This window comes from Schistocerca cancellata, chromosome 5 (assembly GCF_023864275.1).
Source record: "Schistocerca cancellata isolate TAMUIC-IGC-003103 chromosome 5, iqSchCanc2.1, whole genome shotgun sequence".
Taxonomy (NCBI): domain Eukaryota; kingdom Metazoa; phylum Arthropoda; class Insecta; order Orthoptera; family Acrididae; genus Schistocerca; species Schistocerca cancellata.
The window spans coordinates 414,828,083-414,849,261 of record NC_064630.1 but is presented as its reverse complement, the minus strand read 5'-3'; the positions used below and the strand labels follow the sequence as shown (position 1 = coordinate 414,849,261).

The 21,179-nt window shown below is 39.7% G+C and overlaps 1 protein-coding gene across 4 annotated transcripts in view; it reads right to left on the bottom strand.

Annotated features, from left to right (window-relative positions):
* The window catches only part of LOC126188300 (ubiquitin carboxyl-terminal hydrolase 47), a 157,766-nt gene that overhangs the window by 70,085 nt on the left and 66,502 nt on the right, over positions 1 to 21,179 (bottom strand). For all 4 annotated transcript variants that reach the window (XM_049929890.1, XM_049929893.1, XM_049929892.1 and 1 more), the window contains 2 exons: positions 1,343 to 1,522; positions 611 to 815 (listed from right to left, as the gene is read on the bottom strand). In XM_049929890.1, the coding sequence (XP_049785847.1) occupies positions 611 to 815; positions 1,343 to 1,522 (385 nt within the window). The remainder of the gene's footprint in view (positions 1 to 610; positions 816 to 1,342; positions 1,523 to 21,179) is intronic.

Sequence of the window (21,179 nt, the reverse complement as noted above, 5' to 3'; positions counted from 1 at the left end):
AAATAAAGAAATTTAGCATATACTCTGAATACACCAACAAAATTAACTCTCAATTTAGTTTATGTTTTCTTGAAATTTTTGTAGAGGTAGTCTCAAATGTGTCCTATGTATGGTCTGATGATCTAATATTCCTTAAGTAAACATCTGACAGTGAATCCATGTTACCGGCAACTTAAACAATACTTCACAAAATTGAACTTACTACAAGCCATTCAGTCATTTACTGAAACAATATAATACATGCTTAATCGACCAATACAAATACCTGTAGAAACATATCCTTTATGTTACCTGAATGCTTTAGCTAAATAAAAATTTCAGAAGAAAAACAGACTAGACTGAGGGCAAAGTATCACTTTTTTTTTCTTTTTTTTTTCCTGTGTGTCAGATGGAACCAGAGCAGGCAGAATACTCTTTAGAATGAAAACTGACTCTAAATACAACATATCTCCAATCTGTATATCAGCTAGAATGCATATCAATCTTTCATATTCAACTGTATCACACCATATTAAATTACAACTCATCTGCAAAGTGTTCACTAAATTCATATCATGAAGAAGGCGGGGTGGTGGAAGCGGAAGGGGGGGATGCTGACAATGACCCTCACCTCCAGGTTGATATATTTCAAATTCTTCATCCTCTTTCCTGTGCTGTAACAGGAGATCATACCGGCGACCACCCCGTAGATCCAGCACTTCACACAATGCTTTATCTTCCTGACCTTCAAAGCTACACTCTATGGTTTCTTGTGTTCTGTCGTAGTTCACTAGGCGGCATCTTTCAAGTGGTACAAGCCCTTGAAGGGACAGAGCCTGTAAAGAATACCTCCATATAATCACACAGTCAATAATTTTACGATAATTTATTTTACAGAATCTGAGGGGAAAAAAATCACTCTTACATGCATTGGAGAACAGTTAGGGAGCAGATAGGCACATATGCTAGGTGGTGTTGACCAAGATTCAGCTATCGAACAGGATTATTTTTCATAAAAGAGGGAGGGAAGAAGTCAGAGATAAGTTGCCTATCAAGCAGATACATACTGTGAAGGTAGAGAATCACTATGTAAACAAATATGGAAAAGGAAAATCACTACATGAACAAAACTATGCTTTTGGAAACATCTACCACCTTAGCAATAATCCAAGAAACTATTACTCCAGACAAGATTAAAATGTCTATAGCTACATTATACAGGCAAAACAAGATAAGTGTGAAACTATTCAATTATATTTAGAGAGAGAGAGAGAGAGAGAGAGAGAGAGAGAGAGAGAGAGAGAGAGAGAGAGAATGCAATACATTACAGTTAACACAAACATTAAAATTCCCAATGTGATACCTTATGGGCAAGTTCCGTAGCTTGTCTCACAGTAGTTTTACTTGTGCAGTACACTTTATCCTCAAGCAACTTATGGTTTATTGGATGATATGCATAAAATTTTAATTTGTAGTCCTCCAATTCTCTTTCTCGCCTTTTTCGGTCAAATTCTTCTCGTTCCTGTATCTTATCCAGCAGTTTCTATGGGAGAGAAAAATAATAAAACAATATATATAAATATATTCAGGACAAGAATCAAATACATTTTCACAGAAAGTACTTTGGAAGGCATCATCACTAAAAAAGATTATTATGTAGGAGCCATTATAATTGCCTCTTTCCTTCCTGAAATCCTACCGACTTATTCTCATACTCTTTTTGCCACAATGAATAGTGTTTATGAAAACAGAAACACTCTTCCCACGACACCTTACTGCACAATCTATCACATTCACACCAGTGTGTATAAATAGTGGCTCACTAGGCCCTCCCATCTGGTGAGAGGTACCACCAAAGGCTCACACTCTACTCCACAGTTATAGTGTATACCGGTAATATATTAATGTATGATGGATTACCTCTCAGCCAGGCACAACGAACAGCTGCAAATACAACTTTGTGTCACCCTTCAATGAGAGAGCTTTCTGAACCAATGAGATACAATATATTTTGTGATTAATTTATTGTAAAATAATTTTATGCATTTTTAAAAGAATGGACTTATCCCAAGGTCAATATATTAAAATGGTACCCTTGGGCATTTGAGTACAACCACCACCACAAGGTGATAAACAGGAAAAGCAGAGCTGTCAGATGAAGGAAAGAATGAATATGCACATCATCCCACAGTGAGAAACACGATTCACAGTGCCAGCCAGAACATGTTTAAGTGTTAGTCGAGCCTTTGCCCTCGGTCTCCGAAAGGTAGCTAGTTTATCTCTAAGTGGTCTGGACTTTACTCTTTGCAGTGTTGTCCATCTGTCCCTCATTATGGAGTGGCATCTGTCATTCCACCAGAGGATATGCTGCCTCTTAATCCTGTCTTGCAGTCTTTTGTGATGAATGTATCAGCAACATGGTGGATCACATTTTTGCTGTGATCTACACAGTTCTGGAAGCTGTCTGTGCTGAAAATTAAACAACGAGATACAAACCATTCCATTCACTCTGCTCAGCAGCTATTTTGGTAGTTACTCTTTGTATGGAACACAAGTAAATTTGGAGTTATCACTCAAATTGACATTAGTACCTATTTCCCACTAAGCATTATCCGTGTGGGCAAGCATGCAAGCGGAAAGGTATACCACAGAGAAAGACCATGGCATCAAGTTGCGAAGCAGACAGATGTTGACTGCACTTTTGTTTTAAATGATAACTTTTCCTAAATCACTGGGACTGGTACTTGTGGAATGCTAGAGATGATACACATTAAAACTTCCAAGCAGGTGGCACAGCTCACAAAACTCTTAACTCAAAGCCACTCTGCCAAGTGGGCCATGTGGCAGATGGTAATACCAACCACATGGTGATCTTGAGCAACTCATGAAGAGGTTAATGGACTGGAGTGGGCAGCCACATCACCTTTTTCTCTAACACACTTGGGTCATGCTTGCTGCGAAAGACATAGCCTCTTTATAGGAGTGTTGGTGTCTTGCTGCACTACCACTCAGGTTAACGAGAAATTACACGCCCCCTGCAATATGACTGAAATGGACTGCAACCAAACTACTGTCTATAGCTCTATGTTGTCTACAGAGTGGATGCATCCACTGCTTTCAGTCAGTTAATAAATCAACTGCGCCCAAATTCCTGAAGCTGCAAAAATATATAAAACTGAAGTGGAAAGCTACTATAAATAATTACAGCCATTTATTTAATCATAGTCTTTGAACATTGTTTGCTGGTGCCTATTATAAGTCTAACTGGCATTTACATGAAAGGAAAATTTCTAAGTTCTGAGCACTGTCTGGTTTATGGACAGCTAATTGGCCTGACACCAGTGACTGGTCACTTACAATCATTTCTCGGTTGTTAACTAGTACACTTTGTAAATTCTCTATTGTCAACATATACGATATTCTTACATAGTATATTATTCGACGAGCTATTAATGTAGGCAGTTAACAGTAAAGGTCTGAGAAAAGAGCCTTGAAATATTTCTCGTTTTACTGGGAGAACACTGAACTCTACCTACTTGCATATACAAGCTGTAAACTATTGCTTGAACAACATTTCTATAAAGTGAAACATTTATGTTCAGTGCCACAGTATTCTAACATCTTTATGATTATGGCATGTGACACTGAGTTAAACACTTTGCTTTAATCAATAAGGTGTTAAATAAGCATCACAGACATAGATAGCCTTTTTTTATTCCCTTTATAAACGTTATTTACCAAAGATTCAATCACTTTTACAGTTGATAAATGATATCAGAATCCAAAATGTCATTCACTTACAACTTTGTTGCTTTCAAAGTAGTTCTATATTTGTTTATGTACACAATTTTCAATAATCTTGGGATGTGGCTGGTGCTACTGAAATGGGTTGATAGTTACCCGAGGTGTTTTCACCTTTTTCTCTACATAGGCAATGTAACTGCCAGCTTCTGAGGAAACTCCTACATCTACTACTCTCTCTGACAGTAAGAGAAATCGTCTCTTTTTATTTTCTCTGTTACACATTTTGTTCATGAGTCCGAAATAGTTATCTGTTTTGGTACTGCTTAGTTTGTTTATTGATTTGTAAATGTCATTTCAAGTGATTAAGGTCCAAGAAAATTTCTCACTTCTCGTCTGCTTTGCATGAGTAAGCAGAGCTTCTCCATCTAAAGCTGAATTACTGGCTAGTCTTGGTGCTGGCACTATTTACAAAATATTCACAGGCATCATCACAGTCAACAGGGATGCCGATTTCTTTACTGATATTATTAATTTCCCTATTAATGACATTCCAGATGGCATTATATTTATTTTTACCATTTTAATACACACTCTTCATCTGCAATGCACTTTCCATTTTTCTTTTAATTTTGGATCTGTACAGTTTTCTCATAGGTATGTAATTTTCATTGTCCATATCAGTTTTACGAGATTTATATTTCAGAATGATTAGTAGTATCCTTACTTTGTTAAGTCGCACAGCGCACCAACTGTTGGTATGATGCTGCTAATCTCCATCTACATATATACCTCGCAAGCCAGCATATAGCACATGCCGGAGGGTATCCTGTACCACTAAAGGTAATTTCCTTTCTTGGTCTACAAGCAAATAAAGTGATGGAAGAGCACTTGTCTACATGCCTCCACATGAGCCCTAATCTCTCTACTCTTATCTTCGTGGTCCTTATGCGGAATGTACATTGGCAGCAGTAGAACTGAAGCGTCTCCTAATACCTGTTGTCGGACCTACCTGTAAGAAATCTAACAGCTTGCCTCTGAATTGCTTCAATGTCTTCCTTTAATCTGACCTAGTGTGGATCTCAAACATTCAAACAGTACTCAAAAATGGGGTGCACTAGCAGCCTATATGTGGTCTCCTTTACAGTAGAAGCACTTTACTAAAATTGTCTCCCTAAACCAAAGCCTACCATTCGTCTTACCTACTGCAATTCTTACATGTTCATTCCATTTCATATTGCTTTGCAACATTATGCCTAGATATTTAACCGATGTGACTGTGTCAAGCAGCATGCTACTAATGCTGTACTCCAACACTGTTGGTTTGTTTTTCCTACTCATCTGCATTAACTTACATTTTTCTATATTTAGACTGAGCTGTCATTCATCATATCAACTAGAAATTTTGTCCAAGTCATCTTGTAGCCTCCACAGTCACTCAATGACCACACCTTCCCTCACACCAAAGCATCATCAGCAAAAAGCCCGCAGACTGCTGCTTATCCTGTCCACCTGATCATTTATGTATGCAGAAAGTAACAGTAATACTATCACACTTCCCTGGGGCACTCCTGACAACAGCCTAGTCTATATGTCCGCAGCTCGTGGTCTAGTGGCTAGCATTGCTGCCCCTGCATCACAGGTTCCTGGGTTAGATTCCTGGCCAGGTTGGGGATTTTCTCTGCCTGGGGACTGGGTGTTTGTGTTGTCCTCATCATTTCATCACCACCACCACCACTTGTGATAGTGACTAGACTGGACTGGGTAAAAAATTGGAGTTTGAAAAAAAAAATTGAGACTTTATACAGGCGCTGATGACCCCGCAGTTCAGCACCCCACAAACCAATCATCATCATCATCCCCTAGTCTATGATGGAACACTCGCTGTCAAGGACAACATACTGGGTTCAGTTACTTCGAGCCACTTTCATACCCGGAAACCCATTCTGTATGCTTGTCTAGGAATACGGAATCTGCCTGTTGCCCTTCATCCATGGTTCGCAGGATCTTATGTGAGAAAAGGACAAGTTGAGTTTTGCACAAGCGATTACTTCCAAAACTGTGCTGATGTGCAGATAGAAGCCCTTCCCTCTCAAAAGTAAATTATTATATTTCAAATGAGAATATGTTCTTTTATCCTTCTCATATATATAAGTCACCTGCACTTTTTTCCAGTCATTTCAGACTTTGCGCTACGTGAGCGATTCACAGTAAATGCAAGCTAAATATGGGGCCAATGCAGTACAGTACTCGGGGTAAAACCAAATTGGGATTCCATCAGAACCTGACAACTTATTTGCTTTCAATTCTTTCAGCTGTTTTTCTACTCTATGTATCCTTATTATTATGTCCTAAGGGAGTCTGTGCGATGGTCAGACAATGGTGTGGCTGAACATTTTGCCTGCACGAATGATTTCTTAAATGCGAAATTTAAAACTTTGTCTTAACTTTTGCTATCTTTTACTGTCATCCGAGACTGGTCAATGAGTGACTGGATAGAAGCCTTAGACCCACTTAGCAATTTTATGCAGGATCAGAAAGTTTTTGGTAGAGCTATTGCTAAGGTAGGATTGAAGCAGTTGTTTGCAAGCTTTGCACATCAATCTTTCTACAGATGCATGAATTTCTATTAACTTTTGTCTGTTTTCATTTGTACTTGCTCTTTTGAACCAAGAGTGCAACAGCCTTTGCTTCCTCAGCATTTTTCCATCCTTAATCCACTTACTTGGCATATACTTCTCCAGGATATGAGCCGCAATCCATTTAAACTTTACCCTTAATTCCTGTACATCCATCATAATGGAACTCAATGATGTCAGTTCATTTTCTCAGTGGGATGCTAACAATTTGTCTATCGACTCTTTCTAGCAAAAATACTCTCCTAGCATTCTTGATTGATTTATCAACTTTAGTAACCACTAGGATGACGTCATGGTCACTAATCCATGCATGATGCTGTCAATTAGGTAGGATGAAATGGTGATTTAGACCGTCAACGCATTTATTTCTGTTGATGTCATGCAAGGACTGCCCAATGACGCAGATGATGTCTTCTCTTGTGCTGTAGTGCATGTCACTAAAAGGTTCCTTCATTTTGGTGAACAAGTCGTGATCACATGAACTCACATCAGGTGATTACAGTGGATATTATAGTATCTCCCACCCAGACATATACGTGTTCGCTGTGTGGCATCGTGCAGTGTCATGAAGGATGATGAGATGTTGTGCCACAAGGTGCCATAATTCTTCTCAGGGCAGAATGTAGGTGATATTGCAAGAAATTGTAGTAGTAGGCTGCAGTGACAGTCTGCCATGCAGTCAACGTGATGCAGAATTAACCGGTGGTATTATAAGCCACAAAACCATCACTTTGGTACCAGATGTCCTCGTGGTGCACATTCTGTGGGCAAGGAGGACCAGGATGTTTCCCTTCTTTGGATGGCCACTTTGATCATGATTTGTGCGACCGACCACCAATATCGCCAATGGTGACAATCCTCACCCTCCCTGCGATAGCAATTGAGTAATTCCTCTGCAAGTGCATAACAATGCCACTGTTGCAACTCAGTCATTGCAAACGGTATCCAACACGCTGTAATTTTAAGGAACCCAACAATACCATGCAAAATGTGGTACACACCTACTTCTGCAGTTAACTCATGCGCAGTCCACTGGCGATTCACATCCAGCAGGGAGATAACGGGCTCAATTGTCATGTTATGCATGGAGGGTCATCCCAAATGGGGCTGATATTGATCAATGTCCCTGCCATCCCAAAACACTTTCACCAATCTCGATGTTCCCTAAACAAACTGCTAGTGCACTTGAGTTGACCTCCTGTACTTTCAGACAGTACATGCTAGAACTGCCTCGCACACACCCAGGGCTGCTTGCTGCAGTACTTTAACTGACCACCTATTCGCTACAACAGCGCGCATGCCTCATGTCGCACAGCCTTCATAGTAAGACAGTGTTGTCAATACTTTTTATCCACTACTTTCATTATACCTTTTGGATACAGTGGGGTACATCTTTTCTACTATTCGCTGAATCTGTCAGGAAAATATGAAGTTTGGAAGCCATTGTGGACAATGTAAAACTTATTTCCTTGCATTAGCACTGATATCTACTGCAGCCTTGACTCTACATTCATGCAGTAATGTTGGTTTTAAGAACAAATTTCTTCAGGGCTATGGTAAAGCAGGTCATAATCTCAGTATGCTGAACAGCCTGCACTATTAGAGATTGCACTGATTACATCATTAAGTTGCTGAATTCTCTATTCTTCCACATGGATATGGCATTCTTTGCTCCACATGGGACAATCACTGTTTTAGTTAATGCACTTTGATGGATGTGCATGTAGTGATTCTGTTTCGTATTTGTTGGTCATTATCGATCACTGGCGAATTAATCTCTACATATAAACCTCTTGCATTTGACATGCCTCGTTGGGGGTGGTATAATGGGTCAAACATTAAGCCAATCTTTAAGTGTTTAGTAATACAGTAATGACAGATGTTAAGATGAATTCTGTTATCTTTTCCATTTTATCATTTATTTCCTTCACAATATTTTGTATGTCTGTGACAGTCCCACTTGGCTATACCTTCTACAAAACTTTGAAATCTATGTCACTAATATGATGGCAGTTGACAAAGCTCTTATAGCAACTGAGTATCTTGGGAAGCTCACAAAAGATAGGACAATCACAAAGTTACTTTGCTGTTAGTACTTTTGCTGCCTACTGCGCTGCAGCAGTCTGGCAGAAATGTGCCATCTCACAGTTTTTTGCACAGCTCTCTAGTTATTCTCTGAATATAAACAGGGGAAATGTTCTCAAAGGCACATTGTTTCCTCTTAACAACAACAACAAATTAATTTTGTTAATGGTGTTTTCTCGTGTTTGATTTTACTTTGAGACTGATCTGGAGGACTTTCATCTCTTAATTTCTTGGCAGGTTGTGAGCTAAGACTGCCTTGTGAAAGTACAAACTATTGGTAAAATTGGGAAGCTGATTTTTAGTTTCCATGAGCAGTTAGGAAAATACATGTCAATTCAGGCAGAGCCCCTACACACCACAGCAATCCTAACTAACTGTTTTGTGAAAGGCCGCCCATGCTGCCTGTCACTGACTGTTTCACCCCCCTCAATACCTAATCTGTTTAGGCAGGTGTTTCTCACAGTGTGATATACCATCTACACAATCCAAGCATTTACCTATAATCCTTCATTGTTGCATCAAACACTAGACAATGTTGCCATCTCAGAAGTTACAGTTACAGAGGTTTGGCAGTGCCAACAGCTCTAGCTATGAATTCCTGATTTGCCAAATCAATATCCCGTCTAGACTCATTGAGATGCTCACCATTTGGCACAGCACCGGGGCCCCTCACAGCTTATTGAATCCTACACACATGATGGGAATTACTATTTAAAATTTAGCGACATGCCACTGGCGGGAAATTATCAGCACATTTCAGAATCAGTGATTTTAATGGTTCAATACCAAGGAAGGAAAGTTGCTACTCACCATACAGCAGAGATGCTGAGTCGCAATAGGCACAACAAAAATATTCACACAATTATAGCTTTCGGCCAATAAGGCCTTTGTCAGCAGTAGACAAGAGCACCCACACACCCACACCCGCAAACACAACTTGCACACATATCTGCAGTCTCAGAGAGCTGAAACTACACTGCGAGTAGCAGCACCAGTGCATGATGTGAGTTGTGACTGGGTGGCGGTAAGGAGGGGGGTGGGGGTAAGGAGAGGGCTGGGGCAGGGAGGGATAGCATGGTGGGAGTGGCAGACAATGAAGTGTTGCATTTTAGACGGAGGGCAGGAGAGAAGGTGCAGAGGAGGGAGGGGATAAGTAGCAGAAAGGAGAGAAATAAAAAGAAATTAAAAGACTGGGTGTGGTAGTGAAATAATGGCTGTGTAGTGCTGGAATGGGAACAGGGAGGGGGATGGATGGGTGAGGACAGTGACTAACAAAGGTTGAGGCCATGAGGGTTACGGGAACGTAGGATGTATTGCAGGGAAGTGCCCACCTGTGCAATTCAGAAAAGCTGGTGTTTGTGGGAAGGATCTATATGGCACAGGCTGTGAAGTAGTCATTAGGATGAGGGATATCATGTTTGGCAGCATGTTCACCGACAGGGTGGTCCACTTGTTTTTTGACCACAGTTTGTTGGTGGCCATTCATGCAGACAAGCAGCTTGTTTGTGGTCATGCCTACATAGAATGCAGCACAGTGGTTGCAGCTTAGCTTGTAAATCACATGACTGGTTTCACAGGTAGCCCTGCCTTTGCTGGGATAGGTGATGTTAGTGACCAGACTGGAGTAGGTGGTGATAGGAGGATGTATGGGATAAGTCTTGCATCTAGGTCTATTAAAGGATATGAGCCATGAGGTGAGGGATTGGGAGCAGGGATTGTGGAAGGATGGACGAGTATATTGTGTAGGTTTGGTGGGCGGCGGAATACCACGGTTGGAGGGGTGGGAAGGATAGTGGGCAGGACATTCCTCATTTCAGGGCACGACGAGAGGTAATCAAAACCCTTTCCACTACTTATCCCCTCCCCCCTCCACACCTTCTCTCCTGCCGTCCATCTAAAATGCAATCTGGGTCATTTTTAGTCCAATTAAACAGTTGTTGGCACACAAAGTCGGTATTGTCTCTGGTCACTTGATAACTTTTGGAATGATGTGAATTTAGGCTTTCCCGGTGTATGCTGCTGATGAAATCATCTTGGGCTGCCATCCAGGTAGCCGCGTTGAAAATCCGCAACATTTCAATGAGTGTCATTCTCATCACCTTCTGGCGAAGACGCAGCTACCCAGATGGAAGCCCAAGAAGATTTCATCAACTTTGGGAAAGAATTTTGCAGACACTCAACACATGTTCAGATCTTCAGTTAAAATTGACTGAAAACTGCATAGAAACTTAAGTTCATCAGCCATCTCCTTTAATTGTAAGTCTACAATCAGAGCACACTAAGTCGCGAACTTTCACAACATTTTCACTCATTTTTGAGGTGGAAGGATGGCCGGACCATGGTTCATCTTCAAATGATTCACGGCTATTAAAAATATTATCTCCAAAAGCTGTTTGTAATAGTTCGTAAATCTCAGTTTCCTGTCAGAGGGCATTCACTGACAAGGTAATGACTCGCTCCCCACCCTCCATGTACCTGCTTGACAAACAAGTAAGCAGTAGTAGATCCATTCTTAGAACTTTCCAATCATATCTCATATTTATCAGTCCATCTTCCCTGAAATAACTACAGTCAGCTTCCATTATCTTATCTAAATAAGACAAGGCATTTGACCATAACATGCTTTAACAATTCACACTTATCTAGTTTGAAAAGATACACGTCGTGTCAATTAACGCTATAAGGACCATCTACATTTATCATCTATCTGTTGGTCTTTGCATCCACAGACGTCGGTCCAAACATGTATAATTTGAAACACTGGATGGAGTTTATGACATACGACTTTCCATTCCAACATAAATCCAATCACGATCTGACCAGAAAGTGTAAATAAGCTAAGATGAAGGTAAATACAGCGGATTCCCCAAGTCTACTGCTGATTGGTTTCATTATGTTACACGATTTCATTACACCAGTTCAAGCTGAATTTTTGGTATCTCATCCATGAAGATGACCATATCATTTAAATTAAAGTAGTGATCGAATTCCATTGTAATGTGATCTCCCATAGTTCCTTTGTATTCTGGAGATTGATGACTTGTTGTAATGTCACTGTCTCAAACAGCTGTATTCGCCTGGACAGCATATTCAAGATTTTTGTGACTCGGTTGATATCTTCAGTCAGTCCCAGCAGTTCAATTTTAGTCTCAGTTGGTTGTAGCCCAAGAAGTGTCACCCTCCCCTCCACCCCTCCCTTCTAGAAATTGCAAATAGAAGAAAAATTCATAAACAGGAGATCATTTTGAGATAAAAACTACATAAAATTAAAAATTATTTTTAAAGTACATTTAACTACAAAGCGTACAATTTTGCTTCCACAGTTTGCCGATAGGTGGCGACAACAGTACGTAGCGGTCGAAAGAAACAGGTAGCAGACATCAGGCAGTTAACTTGGACCTCGGTCAACATAACCTCCTTCAAACATAGTCCATTTGTATCTGCATCATAAAGTTGTTCTTGATTGAAAATGTCAGTTTAGGAGCCTAATTTTTGTCATTTGCGGAAAGTGTTAATGTTTTGTTTAAATATGATGAAAACAGCGGCTGAGGCTCACCAAATGCTCTCAAGTACATATGGTAGTGAAAGGACATGTCTTGAGTGGTTTTAACGCTTCAAGAATGGTGATTTTAACATCGTAGACTGGCAGACTGGTGGGTGAGAGAATGTTTTCGCGAAGATACAGAATTGGAGATATTGCTGAGTGAAGACTCAGAAATGGCACGATTAGCGGGAGTGACACAGCAAGCCATTTCAAAATGTCTCTAGCCTATGGGCATGATTCAGAAAGAAGGAACTTTGGTCCATGTGAGCTGAAACCAAGAGACATTGAACGGCATTTGTGCATTTCTGAACAGTTGCTTCAGAGGCAAAAACGGAAGGGATTTCTGCATCACATTGTGACTGGGGACAAAAAATGGGTTCATTATGATAACCCTAAACACAAAAAAATCATGGGGATATCCCAGCCATGCTTCCATATCGATGGCCAAACTGAATAATCATGGCTCCAAGATCATGCTCTGCATTTGGTGGGACCAGCACAGCATCGTGTACTATGAGATGTTAAAACCAAGTGAAACAATCACAGGAGCTCATTATCAAATGCAATTAATGTGTTTGAGTAGAGCATTAAAAGACAAATGGCCACAATACAGCGAGAGGCACGAAGTGATTTGCAGCACGACAACGTTCAACCCCACATTGCAAAAGAGGTCAAAACATACTTGGAAACGTTAAAATGGGAAGTCCTACCCCACCCGCTGTATTCTCCAGACATTGCTCCCTCTGACTACCACCTGTTTAGATCAATGGCGCATGGCCTGGCTGACCAACAAGTCTGATCTCATGAAGAAGTCACAAATCGATCAGGAATCATAAGAAGCAAGTTAACAACACGCACAAACTCCACAACTTCCCTAAAGTCTATCGCTTGCTCATTTTTTCTCTTAAAAAGCTGCAAAAACATGTCTCAAAATCGTTTTTATAAGAGTTAACAATTTGATCAATGTCTGTCAGGTGTCCCAGAGTAATTTTTCTATTTCTGACAAATTCCTGTGGCATTTTAAATCTGAAGTTTTCGTTAATCCATTGATCAATACTTTTGGAGTTTTGCACAGTCACAAACGTTTAGGTACTTTGAGGTGCAGATGAGCAACTGCTGGAACACTTTTATGTGAGTTAAATTACAAGCACACTTAAACAGTAAGTACTTCTATTTTCTTATACACATCGATGACCTGTAAATCAGACTTCTGCAATTCTGTGTTTAAAATTTCTACTCGATGAAAAACATCAATACGCACTCTTAAATTAAAATAGCAATAGAACCTGATGCTTTCACCAATACCATACCATGAATTCCCTAACCAATAGAATAGTGTTATAAAAACAGCATGACCTGTTTATAATTTTCCCTTATAGCCCTCAGAAATTTTATTCATACTACCCATCTACAAAATAAAATTATATATATATATATATATATATATATATATATATATATATATATATATATATATATATATATATATATATATATATATATATATATATATATATATAAACATCAATTACAATTCAATAAAATTCTAATTGTAATACAGGGTATCTGTAAATAAAGTTCCAGTTTCAAATGCTGTAGAAAGAGAACCACTGCTCAAAATGACATCAAATTTGAACAGCATGTTATTGACGCAGGGTGAAGTGGCGGGGGAGGGGGAAATTGACCAATAGATGACAAAGTAAGCATCAGAATATGCATGCCAAGAGACACTTGGCACACAGCTGTTCCTCAATTGGCATGTGAGACATCCAACATAACTGTTCCATGAAGGATAAGCTGATAAAGCTGATAAAGCTCTTTTACAAGAATGGCGACTGTGCACCAGTAGCCCTGCAGAAGTTCCGGAAACTCAAGGGTATGAAGAAAAGCATTGGATCAACATCTGCTAAGTGGTGGGAGAAAATGATTACAAAATCTGAAAGACATTTTCATTTGAAGTGCAATGTGGCAGAGAGAGGAAACCAGTTTATCTGGCATCTGTTAAAGATGTGGCCACAACATTGCAGGAGGGATTGAGCAATGGTGTGCAACATGCAGTGCGTCAGGAATAGCTCGAACGTTGAACATGCCTATGAGAACAGTGCATAAAATCCTATGCAACATCCTACACTGCTATCTGTACAGAATCTCCCACATTCAAGAGTTACTTCCTGCTGTCCTGCCAGTAAAACAAGCATTCACTCTGGAATTTCCTACTCACATGGAAGGGGAACATGAATGGCCATGCAACATTCTGTAGACAGACAAAACCCATTTCCATCTCCAAGAACGCCAATACACACAACAGCAGAATATGTGCAATGGAAAATCAGCATGCACACTAATTGATACCATTTCATTCTGCAAAGGTGACTGTGTGGTGCGGGTTGACGGCATTGTTTATTGTAGGGCCATATTTTTTCGAAGAGATCCTGTAGGCCGTTACCTGTACCATCACTGGTCAACACTAGGAGAGTCTTTTGCAACCAAGGTCATTTCAACCCTTCAACAGCATGGGTGTGTAGACAGGATCATTTTTATGCAATATGGTGCTCTTCCGTACACTGCACAGCCAGTGAAGTGACTACTAGAGGCATTTTGGAAATGCTAGAATTATCAGCCCCCATTTCCCTACAGTCTGGCCATCCACATTACCTTATCTTAATCCATCGGATTTCTGACTGAGATTATCTGGAAGATGTGTTCAAAGGCACTCCGGTTTGTTGTGGAACATGCCGTTTCTCGATTTCAACTTGCATGGAAAATAGTGGAGAGCATGCCGATCTTTTGACAACTGTTAACTGATGTCACTTTGCTTTTATCATCCGATGTGGTATGACCTTGGTGTGGTGGGTGGGCTCGCCTAACTAATGGTGCCCTGACCGTTGACTATCAAACTTTTTGCATTTGTATACACTGAACAGTACAGATGGTGTAATCTACAACTCAGAACACAGTCCTCATATTGCTATATCTGTAATTTTTTGCCAACCTCATTTACATTAAGATGCTTACAACACTATCTACTGAGAAAATTTTCCATTACATTTCTGTTTCTTCCACGATGTTTCACCCTGCACCAATAATAGGCCGTCCAAATTTAACATCATTCTGAGCAATGGTTCTCTTTCAATGGCAATTTGAAACTGACCCTTTAATTATGGATAACCTGTATAAAGTACAATCAAAACATCTCCGTTTGAAGGTTATACAGCCCAGAATCGGTATACCAATCATGCAAAATCGCTGTGAGCAGTGAGGCAATCATCCTACTGACACACCAGTTTCAAGATACCTGTTTGGTAAAACACCATGTCCTGCTGCGCGATGAAGCTCATAACTGTCTGCTGCATATCCTGATTCGATCATCAACATTGCAATGCCTTTTTAAGAAACTGAAGGCATGGTAATTGCATGGGGAAAGATCAGGACTATAGAGTGGGTGCTCAAATGTCTCGCACTTGAATTAGCCTAACTTCTGTATTACGACATTTGCAATATGAGGATATGGCTTACCATGAAACATCATTCCCCCTAGTCACAGTTTTCCACAACGGTGGTTTTGACAGACATGCTGCCCCATACACATTCTTCATTCTCCAACGGATGTCTACCAGTGACGGCCAAGAAAATAAATACAGCAAGTTGGTCCTGTTTGGACACATCTAGTAATAACATTTTCATAGTTCACATTTCCAGTTACCACATACACATCAAAAAGAAATGAATGTCAAACTAATGCCTTGTCTACAAGATGGTGCTTATATACCCAGAGCAGAGTCGTGCTATGCTGCTTATATGCTGCAGCAATACCCTCAAACAGAAACTTTTTGATTGCTCCATATATACATTTAAATAAAAGTCATGTACCATGTAGGAATTATATGAATAGGATGGAAATCAGTAAATGTGTTATTCATATACATACAGGCATTACTATTTCAGAAAAAATTGATGATTTATTCGAAACAAAGAGCTTCACAAATTGGGCAAGTCAATAACGTGTTAGTCCATTTCTGCCCCTTGTACAAGCAGTTATTCAATTCAGCATTGATTGATAGAGGAGTTGCTTGCCTCCTCGAGGGATATTGTGCCAAATTCTGTCCAACTGATTGCTATATCGTCAAAATCCCAAGCTGGTTGGAGGGTCCTGCCCATATTGTTCCAAACATTCTCAATTGGGGCAGATCTGGCGACCTCGCTGGGCAAAGTAGGGTTTGGCAAGCAAGAAGACAAGCAGAAGGAACTCTTGCTCTGAGCAGATGGGCATTATCTTGCTGAAATGTAAGCCTAGGACAATTTGCCACAAAGGGCAACACAACTGAACATAGAATATAGCCAATGTACTACTGTACTGAAGGATGCAACAGATGACAACCAAGGAGGTCCAGATGACAACCAAAAAGGTCCTGCTATGAAAAAAACAAAAGCACCCTAGACCATCAGTTCTGATGGTAGGGCCAGATGGTGGGCGACTGTCAGCCTGGTATCCACCAATGTCCACAGCATCTCCAGACACACCTTCAACAGTCATCTGAGCTCAGTCCAAAGCAGGACTCACCACTCAAGAGAACTCCACTCCAATCAATGAGATTATAGGCTTAATATGCCAGACAGCGCAGCACAGAGTCTTGTTGGTGTACAGAGGTCAATGGTAGCCAGCGCAAGGCGTGCCATGAGCTGAATCCCCTTTCTGTAAGCTACCTACTAATGACTTTTTTGGTCACTGAAGCACCAATTGCACATAGCATCAACGATAAGGCTGAATCCAGGACTGAGTGCCCCCCTGACAACTGCTCCGTTCTTACCTTCTGTCATCTCTTTAGGTCGACTGCTTCCTTCATGATGCTGCATTTGGCCATGGTTCACTCATTCCTGTCAACACTGTCGAATAATGGTAGCACTCCTATTCAAATGTTGAGTGATTTACCAATTATTCCAACCATTTTCTTTGAGCCCAATTACATATCCTCTCTCAAATGCTGACATCTGTGTACACTGCTCACGCACCTGTCTGCTAGGCTTATTACTGTCCAAATGAGAATACACAATGAAATTCACAAAGACTTTATGCTTTGGTATCATCAAGTCCCCTGTTTACTATCCTTGCCAGCTACATGGTGAAACTGCACTATAGTTACACATTAATCCATTAGCTGCCAACATTTACAATTCTGCATTTTCTGCCAATACTTGCAAAAATATCAATTTGTGATCCACTTGCATAACTCTTGTCAGAGGGTAGGTGGGCAACCAGTGGAGCACAATTCATTTCAATGCATTCTGAGAAAGAAATCTGTGGGAGAGAGAGCATTGTACTTTACCTAGGAAGCATTTTCAGATATTTCCGCCAATGCTCGGGTTGCCCCAGGTTTGCAGTTCATGTAGCAGACCAATGATACAAATTGATAAAAGAGAAATATGTTTCCAGTCTAAGCTTGAAGTTATGCAACAGCAGTTTTTAAGACAGTTATTGTAAAACAATGTTGACATGTGAATAAATGTAAACATCTGAAGACTGGGTGAATGTAAAATGAATGTAGCCTCAAAAATGCTTGTTCCGAGGCATAATTTGTTGCCATGGCGTGTCGAGAAAGGAGCACCATTCATATTGGTGTTTTAGCCCATAAACATGAACGTCACAGATGCTATAGATCTGACTTTACGCACCAAGCGATGCTGTCGCATCCTGTGTTATGTGATGAGGTGGCTTGTGGCCTTATTGAAGTACGTGAATCAGGCCCCCAGGTCAGCAAATGTTGCCCACACCTGTCTTAGAGTGTGTAAGCTACTGTGTTGTACAATAGGCTGAGAGAGAATGTAAATATTATTCAGCTTCTTTCTGAACTTCAATCTGCAGCTGTTTGGAAAGGGCACAGTAATTCACTGAGTCCCATACAGTTATTATATGTTCTATTAAATTATTCCAAGAAATTTCCTTGGTGGCAAAGATTTTTTGATTGTAACCTGAATGCCGAGGTAAAGATTGTGAGTGTTAGACTGCACAAACAATGCTCTATTCTCTTCTTAGTTTATCCAAGACTTCGATTAAGAGATTTCTCCCAAAACATTTAACACCCTGTCATAACACTGGTCACTAAATTTTCAGAGTGCTAACTTGTGCGGAACTAAAATGTCTTTGACAAGATCAAATAATGTTTCTGTCGAAGTTCTAGTCATAGAATAAAATCCAATTAAATAGTAATTCATGGCCAAATCACAAACAAACTGAGACTTGTTCAGTTTGGGACACGTCACAGGTTTCATCCAATAAAATTGAAAAACATTGAGAAGTTTTTATCTCACCCATAATTCCTGACAAGCCTGCAGCTGCCATCATCTTGAGAATTTTCTTTATCTGAATTATCAAAGTGAAGCCATTTGTAACTATCTCTTTGTAAGCAAGATTTTAATTCTGCCACTTTTCTGCTCACACCTTTTAAGAACATCATAATGTTGAAATTTTCATCATTGTTGGATACTCATATAGGAAGACCCTCCCTCACCAATGCCTTTTAATATGCGGAATATTTTCAATGACACATTTCAATTATCCACCATTTGTTTCAACTGAAAGGCTTTTTATACCATTCCTCATACATGACTTCTAATTAAACTACGTGCCTATGGAATATTGTCTCAGCTGTGTCACTGGATTCATGATTTCCTGCCAGACAGGTCACAGTTCATAACAACTGATGGAAAGTCACAGAGTAAACTGAAATTAATATCTGGAATTCCCAACGAAGTGTTACGGCCCTCTGTTGTTCCTGATCTACATAAATAATTTCGAAGACAATCTGAGCAATCCTCTTAAGACTGTTTGCAGATGATGCTGTCATTTACAATCAAGTAATGGCCTCATATAATCAAAACTAATTGCAAAATGATTTAGACAAGATACCTGTATGGTGCAAAAAGTGGCAATTGACTAACTCATGAAAAGTGTGAAGTTATCCATAAACGAATCTGCTAAATTGCAGTTACGTGATTATTCACAAAATCTAAAGGCTGTAAACTCAACAATTATGAATAACTTAAATTGGAATGATCATGTAGATAATGTCGTGGAAAAAACAAACCAAAGACTGTGATGTATTGGTAGAACATGTAGAAAATGTAACAGGTTTACTACAGGGGCTGCTTACACTACACTTGTTCACCTTCTACTGGAGTATTGCTGTGCAGTGTGGGGTCCACATTAGACAGGATTGACAGAGAACACCGAAGAAGATCAAAGGAGGGCAGCTTGTTTCGTATTATGACGGAATAGGGGGGGAGAGTGCCACGGGTATGATGGACGAACTGGGGTGGCAGATATTTGAACGAGGGTGTTTTTCACAAGACCTTCTCATGAAATTTCAAATACCATCTTATTCCTCAGAGTGTGAAAATATTTTGTTGGTGACCACCTACATAGGGAGGAATGTACATCATAATAGCATAAGAGAAATCAGAACTCTCACAGTAAGATTTAAGTGATCACTTTTCCCCAGACACTGTTCGAGAGCGTAACGATAGAGAAATTGTTGAAGGTGGTTCAATGAACCCTCTGCCACACACTCAATTATGAATAGCTCATTAATCACGTAGATGAAATGACAAAATTGGTTGAATGACATTACCAGTTTCAAAGATTTTTTTTCCTCACACACACACACACACACACACACACACACACACACACACAGGGTGTACATGAAGTCTGGGAACACTTTCAATTATTTATTTTGTGAGAACCAAACATTGTACAGATATCATACATATGTCATTTTGAAGAGAAACCCTGAAAGTTTTTTCATGCATACTGCTGCAGCGTAGTTCGGTAATTTGCAGACAGTCGGTGCTAGTCACAAACATGGTGATTTCAGGTGCAGAGTGAACTTTCTGTGTGTTGGAGATCATGAAATTGCCTCCCCAATCACCACATCTCACTCTGTGTGACTTTTTTCTGTGGGGACACATTAAAGATCTGGTGTATGTAACGCCTCTACCACGTGATGTAGCAGAGCTCCGGGAGAGAATACAGGAAGCGACTGCTACAGTCAATGATGCCATGCAGGGACGGGTATGGCAAGAATTTGATTACCGTAATGACGTCGGCCAGGTCACTCATGGTTCGCATATTGAATGTTTGTAAAAAAAAAAACTTTCAGAGTTTCTCTTCAAAATGCAGTATGTATGACATCTGTACAATGTTTAGTTCTTGTGTAATAAATAAGTGAAAGTGTTCCCGGACTTTATGTACACCCTGTGTGTGTGTGTGTGTGTGTGTGTGTGTGTGTGTGTGTGTGTGTGTAGGCGTGCGAGCACACACACGTGTGCGTGTGCGTTTGTGTACACATGTAATACTTTGGTGAAATTAATATGAAAATTGTTTCTGGCATGAACCCTTATCTGTTCTGCTCCACATTTCCAGGTTGAAAAAAATCCATCAATACCCCACTTTTTTTTTTTTTTTTTTTTTTTTTTTTTTTTTTTTTTTTTTTTTTTTTTTTTTTGTAACTCCCTGGCCTGCCTGTCGAAAGTTACTATTAATTTTTCCTTCACACACACATCAGTACAAATTTGACCATGTAATTCATTATCTTCGTTGAGCCACAGATTATGCTACATACAATTTTTAAAACCGGAAGGTACTGAAGAATTCTTTGAAATTTCCTCTAAAAATCAGAATGTATTTTGAAATTGTACAAAAAACAAATACAAGCAATATGGAAAATGTGATAGCTCTTTGTTACTTTGCACTTTATATTTATATTTCATAATTTCAAAGTCACATTTGTCAAAAATAACGAACTGCTCCTTAAAAGTAATGCTTTCTGTAAACTACAGAAATTTAAACTACATGTTTTGGAGTATAAAATTTTGTACATCTGTATTTATTGTGTAGTTCTTAACTTTGTGTAAATAAGAACATTTACAACAAAGTAGGAAAAGACAGATTGCTACTTACCATAAAAAACACATTATGTTGCAGACAAGCACAATTAAAAGACACTTACATAAAGCTTTCAGGCACAGTCTTCGTCATTAAAAGAGACACACTTACCATTCACACTCACAAGCAAGCACACCTCACGCACACATGACCACCAACTACGACATCCAGAATTTTTACAGCACAGACTTCCAGGATACACAATACCTTTATTGTACAGCATTTGTGAAATGCTCTTGTACTATCTAGT